The sequence below is a fragment of the Ranitomeya variabilis genome, chromosome 4 (genome assembly GCF_051348905.1).
Source record: "Ranitomeya variabilis isolate aRanVar5 chromosome 4, aRanVar5.hap1, whole genome shotgun sequence".
Lineage (NCBI taxonomy): Eukaryota > Metazoa > Chordata > Amphibia > Anura > Dendrobatidae > Ranitomeya > Ranitomeya variabilis.
This window is the reverse complement of record NC_135235.1, coordinates 290,569,882-290,591,176: the sequence shown is the minus strand read 5'-3', so window position 1 is coordinate 290,591,176 and position 21,295 is coordinate 290,569,882. Positions and strand designations below refer to the sequence as shown.

General features: G+C 43.3%; 1 protein-coding gene across 1 annotated transcript; it reads left to right on the top strand.

Moving 5' to 3' along the window:
* Positions 1–1,444: 1,444 nt before the first annotated feature.
* On the top strand, positions 1,445–20,559 carry LOC143768845 (taste receptor type 1 member 2-like). The gene is made up of 5 exons (XM_077257469.1): positions 1,445–2,463; positions 4,851–5,609; positions 10,509–10,715; positions 12,463–12,583; positions 19,584–20,559. The coding sequence occupies exons 1-5, from the start codon at positions 2,083–2,085 to the stop codon at positions 20,510–20,512; spliced, it is 2,397 nt and encodes a 798-aa protein (XP_077113584.1). The 5' UTR covers positions 1,445–2,082; the 3' UTR covers positions 20,513–20,559.
* The last annotated feature ends 736 nt before the right edge of the window (positions 20,560–21,295 follow it).

Sequence of the window (21,295 nt, the reverse complement as noted above, 5' to 3'; positions counted from 1 at the left end):
ACAAGTAGGAGGGAAGGTGGACTTAAATGTTTGGCCACACCAAGGGTGCACCGAGCTCCTGCGCTTGGATTGAACAGTCATTTTGTGCTGATGGACTCGCTTTAACTTGAAAAATATCTTGAATGTGTTAAATTAAAATAGGAATACACTTGTCAGGTTGCAACATGGTCTCTCACTGGCATCAGCCGCATGTACCTGTGTCCCACACCGCACTGGTAGAAGGTTCTCCTGAATTTACATGTTGGAGACCCGATGCCCAGGTTGCTGCCTTGCCCCAAACCTTCCATTTTTTCCATAGCTCTACCTCCTGTAGTCATGAAAGGCTGACATGAGAATAACCCTTTAAAGTCTCGGTATCCTCACCTTCATGCAAACTTTGCTTTTCATAAGCAAAGAAACCTCCCAAACCATACAGTGTATACGTGTAAATGTAAACCCATGCAGGCGGACCACCAATGAGGATGTAAATGAGAAGACGGGACAGAGGATACACATAGAGACTCTTGACATTCTCGACGCGGAGGTAACATACATAGAGAACCTGTAAAGATGGCAACCAATGTCATTGCTTTTGGGCTTCTCTTGGCCATTACACCAGTTGGGGACTGCTGTCAAGATGACAACGTTGCGTCTGAGTTTGTGTCTAAGGGAGATTATACTCTAGGAGGATTATTCAGCCTCCACGCCTCTGGGAAAGACCAGAGCAATGACTACATACCTGACGTAGAGACCTGCTCCAGGTAAGACCGTTCCCACTAGAGGTGCAGGAGTTTGTATCACTTAAATGTGTCTACAATAAAGAATGAAACAAGTTAACAAATAGTTTTGATTAAATAATATTCTGACAATTTGTGTATGCAGATCTTATGCAGACCTATGTGTCTACATGGTTACAGCCTACAACTATCACACGTGTCAACTGACTCCACTGTATACAGCTTTATAGCCATGTCATGTTTTCTAAACCTAGGAAACTAGTATAGTGCCTCCACTGCCATTACTGGGGGCTACATTTATATTACTGAGCACATCGGTCAATAGCTCCTTCAGCACATTCATATGTAATTAAGAATGTGAGTGCAGCTCTGGAGTATAATACATATCTAAGACAAGATGAGTAATGTATGTACAGTGATCCAAGCAGCAGAATAGTGAGTGCAGCTCTAGAGTGTAATACAGGATATAACTGAGGATCAGTAATGTAATGTATGTACACAGTGACTGCACCAGCAGAATAGTGTGTGCAGCTCTGGGGTATAATACAGGATGTAACTCAGGATCAGTAATGTAATGTATGTACACAGTGACTGCACCAGCAGAATAGTGAGTGCAGCTCTGGGGTATAATACAGGATGTAACTCAGGATCAGTAATGTAATGTATGTACACAGTGACTGCACCAGCAGAATAGTGAGTGCAGCTCTGGGGTATAATACAGGATGTAACTCAGGATCAGTAACGTAATGTATGTACACAGTGACTGCACCAGCAGAATAGTGATGCAGCTCTGGAGTATAATACATATCTAAGACAAGATGAGTAATGTATGTACAGTGATCCAACCAGCAGAATAGTGAGTGTAGCTCTGGGGTATAATACAGGATGTAACTCAGGATCAGTAATATAATGTATGTACACAGTGACTGCACCAGCAGAATAGTGAGTGAAGCTCTGGAGTATAATACAGGATGTAACTCAGGATCAGTACAGGATCAGTAATGTAATGTATGTACACAGTGACTGCACCAGCAGAATAGTGAGTGCAGCTCTGGAGTATAATACAGGATGTAACTCAGGATCAGTAATATAATGTATGTGCACAGTGACTGCACCAGCAGAATAGTGAGTGCAGCTCTGGAGTATAATACAGGATGTAACTCAGGATCAGTAATATAATGTATGTACACAGTGACTGCACCAGCAGAATAGTGAGTGCAGCTCTGGAGTATAATACATATCTAAGACAAGATGAGTAATGTATGTACAGTGATCCAACCAGCAGAATATTGAGTGCTGCTCTGGGGTATAATACAGGATGTAACTCAGGATCAGTAATGTAATGTATGTACTGTGATGCAGCGGTATGACCATACACAGTGAAATGGCAGTGACCCAAACAAGTTCAAACAAAACTGGTACTAACAATGTGTATTTTCCCACCTATAGTTTAAAAGTCAATTTTGCAGGATATCGATGCTTTCAAGTCATGAGATTTGCAGTGGAGGAAATTAACACTAGTAGGAAACTTCTTCCCAACATAACCCTTGGATACAATGTCTTTGACACTTGCTATGTGTATAACAACATCCAGCCGGCTCTGAATTTCATGTCACGGGATTACGTGATTAACCCTACAGAAAGTTTCACAGAATATATCCCCAATGTGATCTCTGTGATTGGCCCTGATAACACTGACGCTGCGGAGACTACCGCTGACTTTTTTAATCTACTGCTTCTTCCACAAGTAAGTATCTGATCATAATTATGAGTTACTATAGATTATCTTACAGATGTCGCCTTCAACTTCTTTGCCTTCAGCCACCCCACATTATTGTTCAAATCCAGTAGTGAAATAGTGCCCTCTGCTGGCTATACAGTAGGAAAAATAGAAAACTTTCCCGTTACTATTGGTAGGATACACTAATGTATGCATTATAAAACTGTAGATTTAATATAATATTACTGTTGTGATAATTGACTTTAATAGTATGACCATGCTCAGAATCTACATCGAACTTGGACTTTAGGACCTTTTCAATTCTAATGGTAACCCGACAAACCGGCAGCTTAGTTTAGGATCTACAGTAATTACACAACTGCCAAATACAACATTTATAGGGCAGTATGTAAGTATTTGATTGCTAGGAGGGAACCCTTAAAGGCGTCTAGCACATGTGACCACAAGTAAGCGATTTGCATACTTGTGGCCACATTCCAAATAGACGTGTCCGGCCTTACTCAATTCACTTGTATTTGGCACGTCTAGTTGGCATGCGACTGCATGTATGCAAATCACATACTTGCAGTCATGAATCCTCCAGCACCGGAGAATCCTGACAGCGTTCACATTGCACTCTGTGAGGAGTCTCAAATTTCAACCTCAAGCCTGGAAAACCCCTTTAACAAACACAAAATCGTTGCACCTGTGTTCCCATTTTAATGGAGTGGCATGTGCACTTTTGCCACATTGTCTATAAGACTGATAGTAAAAGCTGAAGACCCTGCTCAGCTGTCTTCGGCAGTCCCAGCGGCAATGAATGAGTCCTCGTCTTGTGATTCCTCATCTTGTGATTCTTCTAGTGGGACACCAATGTCATATTATGGTTAACCATAAACTCCATTCCCTACATTTTATATCCAGGCACAATGGATCTGAGTCATTGTTCCATTTGCACCATTTTTTATTTTGTTCTGTCTTTTTCATCTGTTTTTCATTCACACCTTATTCTTTTAATTTGCGCCTTTTTCAAAATCCATTTTATATATTGTTTTTTATATGTTCATCATTGTGAGCGGGTTTGGTGTTTCCAGATGATTTCGGCTGATTCATCAAATTGCAAACTTTTTGGAGCAAATATACTCCAGTCCGGATTCTTTGTACAAATTTTGTGAAATTTTGAGTGTGATATGCTTTTTTTTTCAGCCAAACGTTTGCAAAAAAAAAAAGGTTATAGGCAAGAATAAAGGGCCTGATTTATCTTTTGTGTTTTATTGAGTTTAAGTCAGTTTATTTTTGTCTTTTAGTATTCACTGGTGCATTCAAATGGTGCACCCAGGTTTGAGAAATTTGTGCCAAATAAAAATACTCTTTATTTTTGTCTTTAACCACTTGGTGTTATTTTTTTTTTTATTTAGCAGAAAAATTTCCATGTTCTGCTAAAATGTGGCAAAATTTGTGCAAAGGAACTGAACGTGCATAAAGTCACTACAATGAAGGTGGTTTGAATACATTTGCGCAAAATGTTGCAATGTGTTAAAAAATTGGAATTCATGAATTTGCCGAAAACAAACCCCAAACCTTGTCCAAAATCACAAGCATAAAAAAGGCGAACACATACAAAAAAAACTTTAAAAAGCTGCAAATTAAAAAAATAAAGTACAAATGAGAAACAGGTGAAAAACACCAAAACCTCGACTAAAAAAAAGCATAAATACAATAATAAATCGGGCCCAAAGAGAACTTTTAATTTAGTATAAAGTTCATGAGCCATGTGTGCCTTTATGAAGAATTTGCCGCAAAAACGTCAACAAATACCACAAGACAAAAAAAAAAAGTGACATAAGGAAACTTAACGGCCATGCAATGCACATGTAGCAAATTTTTAAGTCACTTTTCTTTTTTTGTTTTGTGGTACTTGTTAATGGTTTTTGTGGCAAATTCTTTAAAAAGTTGCACTTGGGTCATGAACTTTGTACATAATTAAAAGTTCTGTTTGGGCCCTATTTATTATTGATTTTTTTTTAATTTTAGTTTTTGGTGTATTTCTCCTGTTTTTCATTTATACTTATTGCTAGGAGAGCCTATAAGTCTCCTTACGCCAACTTAGTGATCTCCACAAGGAGAAACTTTGCCCTCTAGATCCTTTATCAATGGCCGCTTACCCAGCCAACCAGTTCTTGAGTTTTGTATTGATGAGCTGCAAACACTGCAAAACTCGTCTGAAAATTGAGTTTCTGGTTTGGGTTAATGTTGACTTTTAGGATTGCTACTTCTAAAAGTCTACATTTCGAGACTACGGCAAATCACCAGAGAACTTCTAGACCGTAGGCTGATGGCCAAGAATCTCTGGGAAAGACAACACAGAACTGGGATCTAATTCTGTAAAAATATTTATTTTTGTACATTTATAGATCAACATTTTTGCTACCAGTAAGAGGATGGGTGAGCTGAGCCTGCCGTCCAGCTTCCAGACTATTCCAAGCAGCAGGGTGCAGCAACAAGCCATCACAGACATCCTAAACTATTTTAATTGGACCTGGATCGCCGTGCTGGGAAGTTTGGATGAATATGGATTGAGCGGAGTTCAGCAGTTTGTAGAACTCACATCGGATACGAACATTTGCATCGCATATATAGGATTCATACCTATTAAAATCGGGGGCAAAGAGACAGAGTGGGAAGATTCTGTACATAGTATGATCGCCAATATCATCCTTACTAACGTCAATGTCATCTTGGTGTTCTCCGTTGACATTGTCGTTCTGGACTTTTTTAAGGAAGCGGCGGAACTGAATGTTCCCTCGAAGATCTGGCTGGCTACCGAGACGTGGTCATTGTCTAAAGAAATTTATGATTTGCCTAATATGAAGAATTTAGGGTTGGTACTTGGCATTGCTCAAAAATATGTCAAGATACCAGCCTTTGATGAATATCTCCTGAATGTATACTATGAAAAAAGAAACACTTCAGGAACTTCAAGCCTAGATGAAGGATGCAACCAAGACTGTGATAAATGTCTCAGTACACCACTCAGTAACTTTCTGGGTTCTTCAGATAAAAGAGTCAGCTTCAGTATCTACTCAGCCGTGTATGCCGTAGCACATGCCCTGCATGATGTACTTGGTTGTAATGAAACATCCTGCAACAAAAAGGAGATCTACCCCTGGCAAGTAGGTGGCACCTTTTACCAGATCTTTAGACTTTTTTTTTACTTTTTCATTTTAGAGAATTTTTCCCCCCATGTTTTTCAATTAAATAAAATGCAAAAACAGCAGGTACACATAGAGCCATAGATGGAGACGGAGACAGTACGGAGACAGTACACCCATGTTACCTGGTGCTGCTGTACAGACTTAGGCTTGGACTGGCCCATAGGAGAACCGGAGAATCCTCCGGTGGGCCGCTGTTCAAGAGTAGACCAACACCCTCTTATATGAGCAGTGCTTGGCACAATATACTGAATCACTATGTATAGAGAAAGGCGTTATCTTATTCATTTGCCAATCTACACAGTTCATTGTTATATAAATCTGTGATTGAGGATGATGTCACATTTATATGCACCTGAAAAGTGGGTCCCTGGAGATGATTACTGTTGGGTCCTTGGCACCTCTGACACTGTGTAAAGTACTCAATCTGATGCTATATGTCTCCCCTTAGTATAAAAATGTCTCAGGGATACAACTGCAAACAAGAAGCATGATACACACCCATATGCGTTAGGCCTTAAAAGGGTTGTCGGCGACTTTTATATTGATGGCCTATCCTTGGGATAGGTCATCAACATCTGATTGGTAATGGGCGTGACACCCGGCACCCCCACTGACCAGCTGTTCCTGGTGTCTGCTAAGGATAGGACATCAATATTAAAGTCCTGGACAATTCCTTTAAGGAACACTAACATAGACATTGATTTACTATATAATTGTCTAAGGGTCACTTCCGTCTTTCTGTCTGTCCTTCTGTCTGTCCTTCTTTCTGTCACGGATATTCATTCACTGATTGGTCGCAGCAGCCATGACAGGCAAAACAGCCACGACCAATCAGCGACGGGCACAGTCCAGCGGAAAAATGGCCGCTCCTTCCTCCCCGCAGTCAGTGCCCGCTCCATACTCCCCTCCAGTCTGCCCTCACACAGGGTTAATGGCAGCGGTAACGGACCGAGTTATGCCGCGGTGTAATGCACTGCTATTAACCCTGTGTGACCAACTTTTTACTATTCATGCTGCCTATGCAGCATGAATAGTAAAACGATCTAATGTTAAAAATAATTAAAAAAATAAAAAATCATTATATACTCACCGTTTGTCGGCCATTTTATGCCCATAGCAGCCAGAGATGCAGATGTGTTTTTTGCAGCATGAGACGGTGCATTATCATGCATGAAAATGATGTTGCTGCGGAAAGCACAGTTCTTCCTCTTGAACCATGGCAGGAAGTGTTGTTTTAGAAACTCCACATAGATTATGGAGTTCATCTTTACCCCTTCAGGGATCATAAAGGGGCCGACAATCTCTCTCCCCATGATTCCAGCCCAAAACATTACTCCACCTCCTCCTTGTTGGCGCCTTAGCCGTGTTTTCATGGGGTGTCCATCAACCAGCCATCCTCCACTCCATCCATCTGGACCATCGAGTGTTGCACGGCACTCATCGGTGAACAAAACAAGTCAGTTTGGAAGTCAGTCTTCATGTATTGTTTGACCCACTGGAGCCGTTTCTGCTTGTGTGCAGTGGATAGAGGTGGTCGACAGGATGGCTTACGCACAGCTGCAAACCTCTGAAGGACCCTGCATCTTGTTGTTCTGGGGACGTTGGAGGCACCAGCAGCTTCAAAAACTTGTCTGCTGCTATGACAAGGCATTTTTGCAGCTGCTCTTTTAACCTTACGCAATTGCCTGTTGGAAAGAGTCTTCAATTTTTCCTTATCAGCACGCACACGTGTGTGCTGGGAATCAGCTACATACTTCTTGATTGTGCGATGATCACGATGAAGTGTCTTGGCAATGTTGATTGTAGTCATGCCTTGACCTAAATACTCCACAATTTGTTGCTTCTCAGCAGCCGACACATCCTTTTTCTTTCCCATTTTGGCAAAAAATGTAGGCTGCTTAATAATGTGGAACAGCCTTCTTAAGTAGTCTTGCCTTTATTTGGACACACCTGCCAAACTAATTTGCACAGGTATCTGCAATTGCTTTCAGTGATATAAAGAGCCCTGACACACAGCACCATCAATGAGTTTAAATGACAAACAAAAAAATTCTAACCTTATCACTCCTAAACTCTTTGTGCATAATAATTTGGAACACAGTGTACTACATGGGCTGGGCAATATACTACGTGGCTGGGCAATTTACTACGTGGCTGGGCAATATACTACATGGGCTGTGCAATATGCTACGTCGGCTGTGCAATATACTACGTGGCTGGGCAATATACTACGTGGGCTGTGCAATATACTACGTGGCTGGGCAATATACTACGTGGCTGGGCAATATACTACATGAGCTGGGCAATATACTACGTGGCTGGGCAATATACTACATGGCTGGGCAATATACTACATGGGCTGTGCTATATACTACGTGGCTGGGCAATATACTACATGGGCTGTGCTATATACTACGTGGCTGGGCAATATACTACATGGGCTGGGCAATATACTACGTGGCTGGGCAATATACTACATGGGCTGTGCTATATACTACGTGGCTGGGCAATATACTACATGCGCTGGGCAATATACTACGTGGCTGGGCAATATACTACATGGGCTGGGCAATATACTACATGGGCTGTGCTATATACTACGTGGCTGGGCAATATACTACGTGACTATACAAGGTGGGCTGCGCAATATACTACGTGGACTGTGCAATATACAACGTGGGCTGCACAATATACAATGTGGGCTGCGCAATATACAACGTGGGCTGCGCAATATACAACGTGGGCTGCGCAATATACTACATGGGCTGCGCAATATACAACGTGGGATGCGCAATGTACTACGTGGGCTGCGCAATGTACTACGTGGGCTGCGCAATGTACTACGTGGGCTGCGCAATGTACTACGTGGGCTGCGCAATGTACTACGTGGGCTGTGCAATATACTACGTGGGCTGCGCAATGTACAACGTGGGCTGCGCAATGTACAACATGGGCTGCGCAATATACTATGTGGGCTGCGCAATGTACAATGTGGGCTGTGCAATGTACAACGTGGGCTGCGCAATATACTACGTGGGCTGCGCAATATACTACGTGGGCTGTGCAATATACTACATGGGCTGCACAATATACCAAGTGGGCTGCGCAATGTACTACGTGGGCTGCGCAATGTACAACGTGGGCTGCGCAATTTACAACATGGGCTGCGCAATATACTATGTGGGCTGCGCAATGTACTACGTGGGCTGCGCAATGTACTGCGTGGGCTGCGCAATGTACTGCATTGGCTGCGCAATGTACTGAGTTGGCTGCGCAAAGTACTGCGTTGGCTGCGCAATGTACTGCGTGGGCTGCGCTATGCACTGCGTGGGCTGCGCAATGTACTGCTTGGGCTGCGCAATGTACTACGTGGGCTGTGCTATACACTACGTATACATATTCTAGAATACCCGATGCGTTAGAATCAGGCCACCATCTAGTAGACTATATACAGGTACCGTAGATCATCACTTATTTAAGGACCCTTTCACACTGGCCACTATATGTGGACAATGACCATTGTTTTGCCCCCATACAGTTTGAGTATTGTCTCCAGCATGTCTGCCGTTTACACGAGAAGATGTGCTGCCAAGAACGATCAGATAATGTCCCACATAATTGATCTCATGAGACGACCAATAAGCATTTTTCTCGGCTGATCGGCAGCATGTTTACGTGAGCCAATGATTGGGAACAAGTGTTGTTACGTACGCTCGTTCCCCATGTCTTCTGAGCATCCTTATCGTTTCACAATATAAGCAAAAGAAAAGGGAAATATGAAATTGGTAACATGCAAATGTGATCCAATATATCAAATAAAAAAACCAAGAACCTTTTCAATCCCAAACCTCTTCATCACTGCTGCTGCAGTTTTGCTGCATTTTCTGAGTGTTTTCTCTTTTTTTGTGTGTTTTTGGTGCAGATTTACACTCCATTAATTTTTATGCAATTTTTCATAGAGAAATGCTGGGATTCTGCACTTCAAAATGCATTTTTTTCTAGTCATTTTAGACACTCCAATAAAAATCTTTAGAGAAAAAATGCACCAAAAAAATTTCCCATTTCAAAAGAGACTTTCATGAAATCGCATCCACTTTTCTTGAATTCTGAACTGAGGTTTTTCTCCACAAAAGCAGCTGAAATCGGCAGTGTTTACGCTATGTGTCAATAAGGCCTAGAAGGGTTTTCTAACTAAAGAGAATGATATCCTATATCTAAAATATCTCATCCCTTACTAGATATGAATGATCCAAAAGTAATTGAATTAGTTACGTATTTTAGACAAAATTCAGTATCCTGGTGAATTTGAAATTTTCAGGATTCAATTTTCACGAATCGAGCAAAATGGCAACAAGCTGACAACGATTTTGACAGATTATTTTAAGAACCGAGCACGAAGTTAAAATAAAATAATAAAATAAAGCAAAACACGTTCTACTCACCTGTGTTTGGCCATAACCTGACTCTTCTGCAGACCACTTATGCGTGAGGGGTGCAGCACACATCTTTGACCTCAGTGTTGAGGAGCGAGGAGCTTGGTGAGAGGAGTTAGGTCAAAGCATAACACAGGTGAATATTATGTGTTGTTTTATTTTTTTTTATATTTTTTTACCTTTTTCATCCCCTCTGTTTATTATGTTTTGGGATCTGGAGACCATAATAATAATAATAATAATAATAAATACATTTTTACGGCAATTGGGACATTTTTACGGCAATTGGGACATTTTTAATTCGTACTGAATCAAATAGAACTTTTGGAGATTTGCTCTTCTCTATCCCCTACTTTTCAGTGCAGGTAGGACTCGCTGCTTGTTTGGATGAAGGGGTATTTATCGTATCTTTTGCTCACTTTAGATCACAGAAGCTCTGGGACAAGTGAACTTTTCGCTGCTGGATAATGAAATAAACTTTGACATACATGGTGATTCTCCTACCGGATATGACATTGTCTTCTGGAACTGGTTGGGTGGATCTCCGTTTCAGAGTATTGGGACCTACGCTAGCTTAGGAAACCTGGATATCAAGGCAGACATGATTAATTGGCAAACAGAAAACAATGAGGTTAGTTAGCATGATGCATGGACGTAATAATAATGGTCATATCCTAAACCTTCACTTAATACTTTGGAACTGTTCTTAGTAATTGATACTAAACTGAACCCCATGGTGACCCAATGTTGCATATATACAGTCTCTATTTACCTAAACTTTTACATAGTACCCGGTTGCTGGTATTGTACAAACTTTACAGTCTACAGTGACTTAAAGAGGACTTGATACCTGGCCAAAAATGGCCAATTTTTTTATCCTATTTTATTCCCGCTGCTCTCCTGAATTTTCTGTTTTTTTGTTTTGTTAAAATCCGCCGTACGGTTCCAGAGATATGGACCTTTTTAATTAGCGCTGCTGTTTATCATCTTTATCAAGGAGGCGTGGTTCACTGGATCCTCTGGGGCGTGGCTCACAGGATCCTCTAAGGCGTGTTTTTAGGCTGCTTTGCATTATTACCCTGTAAGCACCGCCCCTTTGTAAAGATCATAAAAAGCAGCAGTAAATCAAAAAGCCCATATCTCTGTAGTCTTACGGCAGATTATATAAAAAAAACCTGAATACTCAAGGGAGCAGTGGAAATAAAATAAGGCATAAAATTTGAAACTTTTTACCAGGTGCCTGGCCTTCTTTAAAGGGTTTGTCCACTTTATCTATCAACAAATGTGTTGGGGACATGATTTAGTGACACTCAGTAATATATATATATATATATATATATATATATATATATATATACACACACATACATATATATATATATATATATATATATATATATATATATATACACACACACACACAAACACACACATATATATATATATATATATACATACATATATATATATATATATATATATATATATATATATATATATATTAATTACAGATTCTCCTTCTGCACTAGTTTGTTCTCCTGTCCTCAGAACGGTCATTAATAGAAGAGAATGTGACTGTACCTGTCTCTCAGCTCTCACATGTGCAGTTTTTTTTTGCAGGCTGCACAAACAAGCGGGTTACGCTTCAAAAAGGAGCAGAGCCTGCAATACTTATATCTATGCCCTAAAATTAATTTGTTAAAATTAAGTAAACAACCCCTTTCAAAATGATCTGTCACTGCCATAAATAATTGATTTTTTTACCAAGTCTAAATGCCGCTGTTCTCCTGAATCTGACGTTTTTCTTTTGTTCCTGCTCCTCTCCGTTCCTGAGATATGGTCCCATCTTCCCTGTATATAAATAATGTCCTTTTAGAAAAGTGGGTGTTATTCTCAACTCTTCTCTGTGGGAATTTTCTTGAAGACCACACCTACTTGGCTAAAAAAATAGTAGATATATATACAGGTAAGAAGGAGCCATACCTCAGGAATGGAGAAAGAAAAATAATGCTGCATTAAGTAAAACAGCAGGATTTATACTAGGAGTCTCTATCTCCCATAGCTCCTCCCCTCTCCATGGAACTTTATGAGCACCAACTGTCATCTCCTATCTCAGTAATGGGAAAGATCTGTCTTCACTAAATACACATTTTGCAGTTTTTTCCTATGAATTGAGAGTGAAAAATCAGTTCAGGAGAAGAAAGAAGCAGATTTCTCTAATCAGATAACTTCCAAAGTTGCTTATTTTCATGTGTATTATTGATATTTTAAATAAAAATGAAACCGACGGTTACTCTTTAGGACCCTATAAATGGAGACGTCTCGATTTGATGTACTTCAGTCCTTTTGTTATGATTTTGTTTCTCTGCTTCTTGTAGGTACCTTCCTCTGTGTGTTCCTCCGACTGCTTGCCAGGACAGGAAAAACATCAAAAAGGGCAATACTCGTGCTGTTTTTCATGTGTCAGCTGTGCACCCGGGACCTACCTCAATAAGAATGGTTGGTAAACCCTCTGTTTTTCCTAGGAGATGTTATATGTATCGCATCATTTATGTTACAGGTCCACAAATATGGGGAAAAGGGACCTTTGGGCCTCTTCAAGGTCTAGGGTCTACAACTTCTGCACCCCTATACCACAATTGTACAATTATGTACAATTTTAGTACAATTTGACTCTCATTTCTTGGTCACCAGCTACCAGTTAAACTTGCTTTTGTTTCACATATCTGTTTACTATGTCCAGGAACCTAGTCAGTTCTCGTGCTTTTTAAATTGCCATACACTCCTCTACATTAAGAAGTTCCTCTTCATCTGCATTCTGCCAGCACTATAGGAGCGGGGACTTCTATTTAGTATATTTTTGCACCTAGGGACTAATTACATTTGACAATGTGCAGTTTTTAGATAGTTAGACAGAAGGGAGACAACTACTAGTTGGCAAATTTGAAGTGAGTTTTTTTGGGGGGAGTGGAGGGGTCAACATTATGTATGTATAATGTGATTGGCATAATGTACATTTATCAAATTATCTATCAGATGAGATAAAGTTGGTATACATGCTCTTATATGTTGCATGTATAACTTTTGCTTCTGATCATTTCTTTGATTTTTGCTGTAGTGTCTTGTACTTTTGTACAAACGGGTATGGACTCCTTTTTTGAGCAATTCATTTACTTTATAAAGCTTCCCATAGCCAGGTGTCTGACCAATCGGACCCCGGTCCTGCTCTGCTCTCATCTACATTGAGGTGGTCTGATACAAGGTAAGCTTATTAATTCTAGAGGACAAGACCATCCTGATTGTGTCACCTTGTCGTAGTGGGATGGCTTTTATGCTTTTTTTTTTAAATCAAAAACAGTGTTTTCTATGTACCCTCTGTTATATATATATATATATATATATATATATATATATATATATATATATATATATACTAGATGGCAGCCCGATTCTAAAGAATCGGGAGTCTAGAATCCATATATACTTTATTTATTCAAATGTAAGAATAATACAATTAATAAATAATAGTAAGAAAGAACAAAAAATGGCTGCACTCACCAGCTCTTGACAATTCTTGACAGTACGGCACATTTCTGATTGGTCGCTCGCGGCAGGCGGCAACCAATCAGAAAAATGCCGCGCACCACGAAGGCATATATCTTTGTCCACCCTGAGCGGGTGTAGGACGCTGGTGACGTCACTTATCTCCGGACATTATCTCCGGACAAAGCCACGGAAGTTGGCACAAATTGCTGGAAGTAGTATTCTAGGCAATTATATGTTAGATTTTAATGTTATCAGTGTTTACCTTTGAACGTTTATATTGTATTGTCCTGTCACCAGCCATGTGTACGATTATCGGCCGAAAGCCTCTCTGGAACCAATAATCACCCCATGTAAAGGTATCTTTATAAGTTAAAGATTCAGAATACTATGACTTTTATCATATCCTGAACAGTCAAGTTTTTTATGAACCGTTAAGGTTTTCTGGTTGAAGTAAAAAAAACTCTGAGTGTTTACAGTTTGAAACCATAAAATGTTGAAAAATTATGTCATTCTTGAGTATATCACTCAATGGTGCTCATAAACGTGTCAAATTTGATCTATAATATACTTTAATATACGTTACTTTAATCTTTAATATACTTAAGAACAGGGCCCCAGACATCACACAGGGGGTCTGAAACACCGCACAGTGGTCCAAAATATCGCTGTGCTCTGCCTGGGGCCCCATATGCTGCCTGGGGCCCTTGTGCTCTGCCTGGGGCCCCATATGCTGCCTGGGGCCCCTGTGCTCTGCCTAGGGCCCCTGTGCTCTGCCTGGGGCCCCATCTTCTGCCTGGGGCCCCTGTGCTCTGCTTGGGGCCACTGTGCTCTGCCTGGGGCCCCATATGCTGCCTGGGGCCCCTGTGCTCTGCCTGGGGCCCCATATGCTGCCTGGGGCCCCTGTGCTCTGCCTGGGGCCCCATAGGCTGCCTGGGGCCCCTGTGCTCTACCTGGGACCACTGTGCTCTGCCTGGGGCTCCATATGCTGCCTGGGGCCCCTGTGCTCTGCCTGGGGCCCTATGTTCTGCCTGGGGCCACTGTGCTCTGCCTGGGGCCCCATATGCTGCCTGGGGCCCCTGTGCTCTGCCTGGGGCCACTGTGCTCTGCCTGGGGCCCCATATGCTGCCTGGGGCCCCTGTGCTCTGCCTGGGGCCCCTGTGCTCTGCCTGGGGCCCCTGTGCTCTGCCTGGGGCCCCATGTTCTGCCTGGGGCCCCTGTGCTCTGCCTGGGGCCACTGTGCTCTGCCTGGGGCCCCATGTTCTGCCTGGGGCCACTGTGCTCTGCCTGGGGCCCCATAAGCTGCCTGGGGCCCCTGTGCTCTGCCTGGGACCACTGTGCTCTGCCTGGGGCCCCATATGCTGCCTGGGGCCCCTGTGCTCTGCCTGGGGCCACTGTGCTCTGCCTGGGGCCCCATATGCTGCCTGGGGCCACTGTGCTCTGCCTGGGGCCCCATATGCTGCCTGGGGCCCCTGTGCTCTGCCTGGGGCCCCATATGCTGCCTGGGGCCCCTGTGCTCTGCCTGAGGCCGCTGTGCTCTGCCTGTGGCCCCATATGCTGCCTGGGGCCCCTGTGCTCTGCCTGGGGCCCCTGTGCTCTGCCTGGGGCCCCATGTTCTGCCTGGGGCCCCTGTGCTCTGCCTGGGGCCACTGTGCTCTGCCTGGGGCCCCATATGCTGCCTGGGGCCCCTGTGCTCTGCCTGGGGCCCCATATGCTGCCTGGGGCCCCTGTGCTCTGCCTGAGGCCGCTGTGCTCTGCCTGTGGCCCCATATGCTGCCTGGGGCCCCTGTGCTCTGCCTGGAGCCCCTGTGCTCTGCCTGGGGCCCCATGTTCTGCCTGGGGCCCCTGTGCTCTGCCTGGGGCCACTGTGCTCTGCCTGGGGCCCCATATGCTGCCTGGGGCCCCTGTGCTCTGCCTGGGGCCACTGTGCTCTGCCTGGGGCCACTGTGCTCTGCCTGGGGCCCCATAGGCTGCCTGGGGCCCCTGTGCTCTGCCTGGGGCCACTGTGCTCTGCCTGGGGCCCCATATGCTGCCTGGGGCCCCTGTGCTCTGCCTGGGGCCACTGTGCTCTGCCTGGGGCCCCATATGCTGCCTGGGGCCCCTGTGCTCTGGCTGGGTGTAGGACACTGGTGATGTCACTTATCTCCGGACATTAGCTCCGGACATTAGCTCCGGACATTATCTCCGGACATTAGCTCCGGACATTATCTCCGGACATTAGCTCCGGACAAAGCCACGGAAGTTGGCACAAATTGCAGGAAGTAGTATTCTAGGCAATTATATATTAGATTATTACTATTTAATTACAGCAGGGTATACACTAATTTTGCTTTTATCTTAGGTTTTTTTGGTTGTTAAATGACCACAGTGTGAACATGCTCTTATATGTTGCATGTACAGGTCCTTCTCAAAAAATTAGCATATAGTGTTAAATTTCATTATTTACCATAATGTAATGATTACAATTAAACTTTCATATACTATAGATTCATTATCCACCAACTGAAATTTGTCAGGTCTTTTATTGTTTTAATACTGATGATTTTGGCATACAACTCCTGATAACCCAAAAAACCTGTCTCAATAAATTAGCATATCAAGAAAAGGTTCTCTAAATGACCTATTACCCTAATCTTCTGAATCAACTAATTAACTCTAAACACATGCAAAAGATACCTGAGGCTTTTAAAAGCTCCCTGCCTGGTTCATTACTCAAAACCCCCATCATGGGTAAGACTAGCGACCTGACAGATGTCAAGAAGGCCATCATTGACACCCTCAAGCAAGAGGGTAAAGCCCCCGTCTCACATAGCGAGATCGCTAGCGAGATCGCTGCTGAGTCACTAGTTTTGTGACGCAACAGCGACCTCCATAGCGATCTCGCTATGTGTGACACGTACCAGCGATCAGGCCCCTGCTGCGAGATCGCTGGTCGTGTCGGAATGGCCTGGACCTTTTTTTGGTCGTTGAGGCCCCGCTGACATCGCTGAATCGGTGTGTGTGACACCGATCCAGCGATGTCTTCACTGGTAACCAGGGTAAACATCGGGTTACTAAGCGCAGGGCCGCGCTTAGTAACCCGATGTTTACCCTGGTTACCAGCGTAAATGTAAAAAAAAAACAAACAGTACATACTCGCCTTCTGATGTCCGTCAGGTCCCTTGCCGTCTGCTTCCTGCTCTCACTGACTCCCGGCCGTACAGTGAGAAGTGAGAGCACAGCAGTGACGTCACCGCTGCGCTCTGCTCTCACAGTACGGCGGCTCAGTCAGAGAGCAGGAAGCAGACGGCAAGGGACCTGGACACCGAAAGGCGAGTATGTACTGTTTGTTTTTTTTGGTAACCAGGGTAAACATCGGGTTACTAAGCGCGGCCCTGCGCTTAGTAACCCGATGTTTACCCTGGTTACCGGGTGCTGCAGGGGGACTTCGGCATCGTTGAAGACAGTTTCAACGATGCCGAAGTCGTTCCCCTGATCGTTGGTCGCTGGGGAGAGCGGTCCGTGTGACAGCTCCCCAGCGACCACACAGCGACTTACCAACGATCACGGCCAGGTCATATCGCTGGTCGTGATCGTTGGTAAATCGCTATGTGAGACGGGGCCTTAAGACCCAGAAAGAAATTTCTCAACAAATAGGCTGTTCCCAGAGTGCTGTATCAAGGCACCTCAATGGTAAGTCTGTTGGAAGGAAACAATGTGGCAGAAAACGCTGTACAACGAGAAGAGGTGACCGGAACCTGAGGAAGCAGTGGACTGAGTCTGGTGTGGAAACATCCAGAGTCACCGTGCACAGGCGTGTGCAGGAAATGGGCTACAGGTGCCGCATTCCCCAGGTAAAGCCACTTTTGAACCATAAACAGCGGCAGAAGCGCCTGACCTGGGCTACAGAGAAGCAGCACTGGACTGTTGCTAAGTGGTCCCAAGTACTTTTTTCTGATGAAAGCAAATTTTGCATGTCATTCGGAAATCAAGGTGCCAGAGTCTGGAGGAAGACTGGGGAGAAGGAAATGCCAAAATGCCTGAAGTCCAGTGTCAAGTACCCACAGTCAGTGATGGTGTGGGGTGCCATGTCAGCTGCTGGTGTTGGCCCACTGTGTTTCATCAAGGGCTGGGTCAATGCAGCTAGCTATCAGGAGATTTTGGAGCACTTCATGCTTCCATCGGCTGAAATGCTTTATGGAGATGAAGATTTCATTTTTCAGCACGACCTGGCACCTGCTCACAGTGCCAAAACCACTGGTAAATGGTTTACTGACCATGGTATTACTGTGCTCAATTGGCCTGCCAACTCTCCTGACCTGAACCCCATAGAGAATCTGTGGGATATTGTGAAGAGAAAGTTGAGAGACGCAAGACCCAACACTCTGGATGAGCTTAAGGCCGCTATTGAAGCATCCTGGGCCTCCATAACATCTCAGCAGTGTCACAGGCTGATTGCCTCCATGCCACGCCGCATTGAAGCAGTCATTTCTGCCAAAGGATTCCCGACCAAGTATTGAGTGCATAACTGAACATTATTATTTGATGGTTTTTTTGTTTGGTATTAAAAAACACTTTTATTTGATTGGTCGGGTGAAATATGCTAATTTATTGAGACAGGTTTTTTGGGTTATCAGGAGTTGTATGCCAAAATCATCAGTATTAAAACAATAAAAGACCTGACAAATTTCAGTTGGTGGATAATGAATCTATAGTATATGAAAGTTTAATTGTAATCATTACATTATGGTAAATAATGAAATTTAACACTATATGCTAATTTTTTGAGAAGGACCTGTATACTAACTTATGTGCAGCTCATTTCTTTGGTTCAAATGAGATCAAGTTGTCTCAAGGGACAGTGACCAAGTAATGAAAAAGAGTCTCTTTGGGACCTTTATTAGTTAGCTGGAACTGAACTGCAAATGAATTTTTCCAGGAACAGTGTAATGCCTCATTTCGCCTGCGGAGGTGCTGCAGGAATAATGATCACTTACAGTAAATTACAACTGTGATTGTGTTATTTTCAGGGTGGATTTTGTCTTGAAAGGGAAGCTATCAGCAGAAAATTACCAATGCTTTAAATATTTTGGCCATGTTTTTTTTTTAACATATCACAATCTGTATTACAAAAAAAATTAGAAATCTTGCAATTTTCACACTGGCCACTGTAGTTTATTTTTTAAAAACTTTTTGTTTCAGGAAACAACACATGTACCTAGCCAGAATGGTTAGATTCTATCTTTTGTATTGAAGCATCTAAAGAGTGCGTGCAAAAATCAATGTGAAGTGAGGGGGAGCAGGAGAGCCGTGATATTGCCTATTGTGATTGGTGGATCCTGAGTTATCAGCTGGTGTTGCCTTTCATTATATTCCCGCCTATGATGATAAGGAGCCTGATGAAAACTTCCTAAAAAACAAAAACAAAGTAAGATTCTAAAAAAAGTCCCAGTGGACTTTGAAAATTGCAAAATTACTAATTTTTATTTTTATTCATTTAAAAAATGCAAAAAACCCGCATAAAACAGATTCAAACAGTAAGCCATTTTCTGATGATAGCTGATGATATATGTCGGCTCGTGTCGTAACGGTATAGCATGTTAGCGAAAGACCAAGAGAAGGTTCGTTCACCTGGGAAACAGAGATTCAGATAGCATGGAAACCTTGTAATGTACCAAGTCCCACATATTAATAAATAGAAATTCCAGCAACGTGAATCCTTGAAATGATGATTTATTGCATAGAAAAAAAAAAAAAATCCACACTTAACACTAAAAAAAATCAGATGGGTTTCAGACACAGTCCTAGTGTTGATTCTATTAGTGAGGACTGGGTGTGAAACGAGTCTAATTTTTTGGGGGGATTCTTCTAAAAAAAATTTCTATGCAATAAATAATTTTAAGGGTTCCCATTTGTTGGAATTTCACTCGATTTTTTTTAATGCATATTTGTTATTGTACCGTTTCTTAATTTTTAGGTTCCTGTATGAGCTGCAATGCAGACCAGTGGTCCACAGAGAGAAGTACTGTCTGCTATAATAAAAGAAGATGCTATCTGACCTGGGATGACGTCCTGACCATAGCTTTATTTGTGACAACAGTCACTGGGATGTTGCTAACAGCCGTCATCATTGTGACCTTCGTCCTGTGTTTATCCAGTCCGGTGGTGAAGGCTGCAGGGGGTAAAATGTGCTTCCTCATGCTAATATCACTGATGGTGGCCTATCTTAGCGTCTTGGCCTATCTTGGAGAGCCAAGTATAACAAAGTGCATCATGAGACACCCTATATACAGCATCGCCCTCACCATCTGCTTCTCCTATATTTCCATACGGTCCTTTCAGATAGTCTGCATATTTAAGATGTCTTCAAAGTTGCCGGCCACCTACGACTACTGGGTAAAACAGAACGGGCAGTACATCTGTTTGGCTGTCCTTTCCGGTATTCAGATCTTGATCTCCTGTCTGTGGATTTCCACCAAGCCTCCACAACCATCCACAAAGGAACTGAGCTCAGATGAAGATCTCGTGGACTGCAGCCAGTTTGGATCCATCTACAACATCCTGCAGTACGGTTATAACGCTTTTCTCAGTCTTCTCTGTTTTACATTTGCTTATATGGGCAAAGAATTACCCAAAAACTACAGCGAAGCCAAATGCATCACTTTTGCCATGTTGATTTATTTTGTCGTCTGCATCTCTTTCTTTACCGCTCAACTCATTGATGTGGGAGAATACGTCACCCCAATTAATGCCGGTCTGGCTTTAGCCAGCCTATTGGGTATTACTGGTGGCTATTTTTTTCCAAAATGTTACATAATTTACTGTAAGCCTCAATTTAATACCACAAAGCACTTCCAAACAACCATCCAGTCCTACACCAAGAGAGGGAGTGGGAGCACGAGGTGAGATCTTCCCAATGTGGTGGGATGCATGCAGGCCTGGACTGGCCCACAGGAGAATCCTCTAGTAGGCCGCTGTGAAGAACTACTAATGAGCAGTGCTATTACATTTGACTCCTAATTTGCAAAAAAGGTATAATTTAATCAATCCCTAGACAAGCTAGCCAAGTTAATATTACATAAAAGCAAAATTAGTTTTGTATACTAGAGTCATGTAGCCGAACAGTGGACCCCAAGAATCAATGTTACTGGTGGGCTTTTGCCAACCCAGTCCGACACTAGATGCATGTCACCAGGGGCGTAACTACCGCGGTCGCAGCGGTTGCAGTTGCGACAGGGCCCAGACTACTTAGGGGCCCCATGGACAGTAGTGAAGCCGGAGAACGAAATGACCCATGATTGCACCATTTGTGAGTGACCCGCGGCAGGGAGCCGTCACCGCTCTCTAATTATACTTACCCACTCCCGGCGCGGTCCCTGGAAGTCCCTGCTTCTTCCAGCGCTGCAGATTCTTCCTGCACTGAGCGGTCACATGGTCCCGCTCATTACAGAAATGAATATGCGGCTCCACCTCCCATAGGGGTGGAGCCTCATATTCATTTCTGTAATGAACGGGACCATGTGACCGCTCAATACAGGAAGAAGATGCAGCGGTGGAAGAAGCAGGGACGCAGCGCCAGGAGCAGCCTGCAGGTGACTGGTGGTGAGTATACAGCGCTGTGCAGCGCTGGGCGATATTTACCTCTCCTCGTTCCGGTGCGGCTCTGTCATCAGCGTCCTCTGGCAGTGA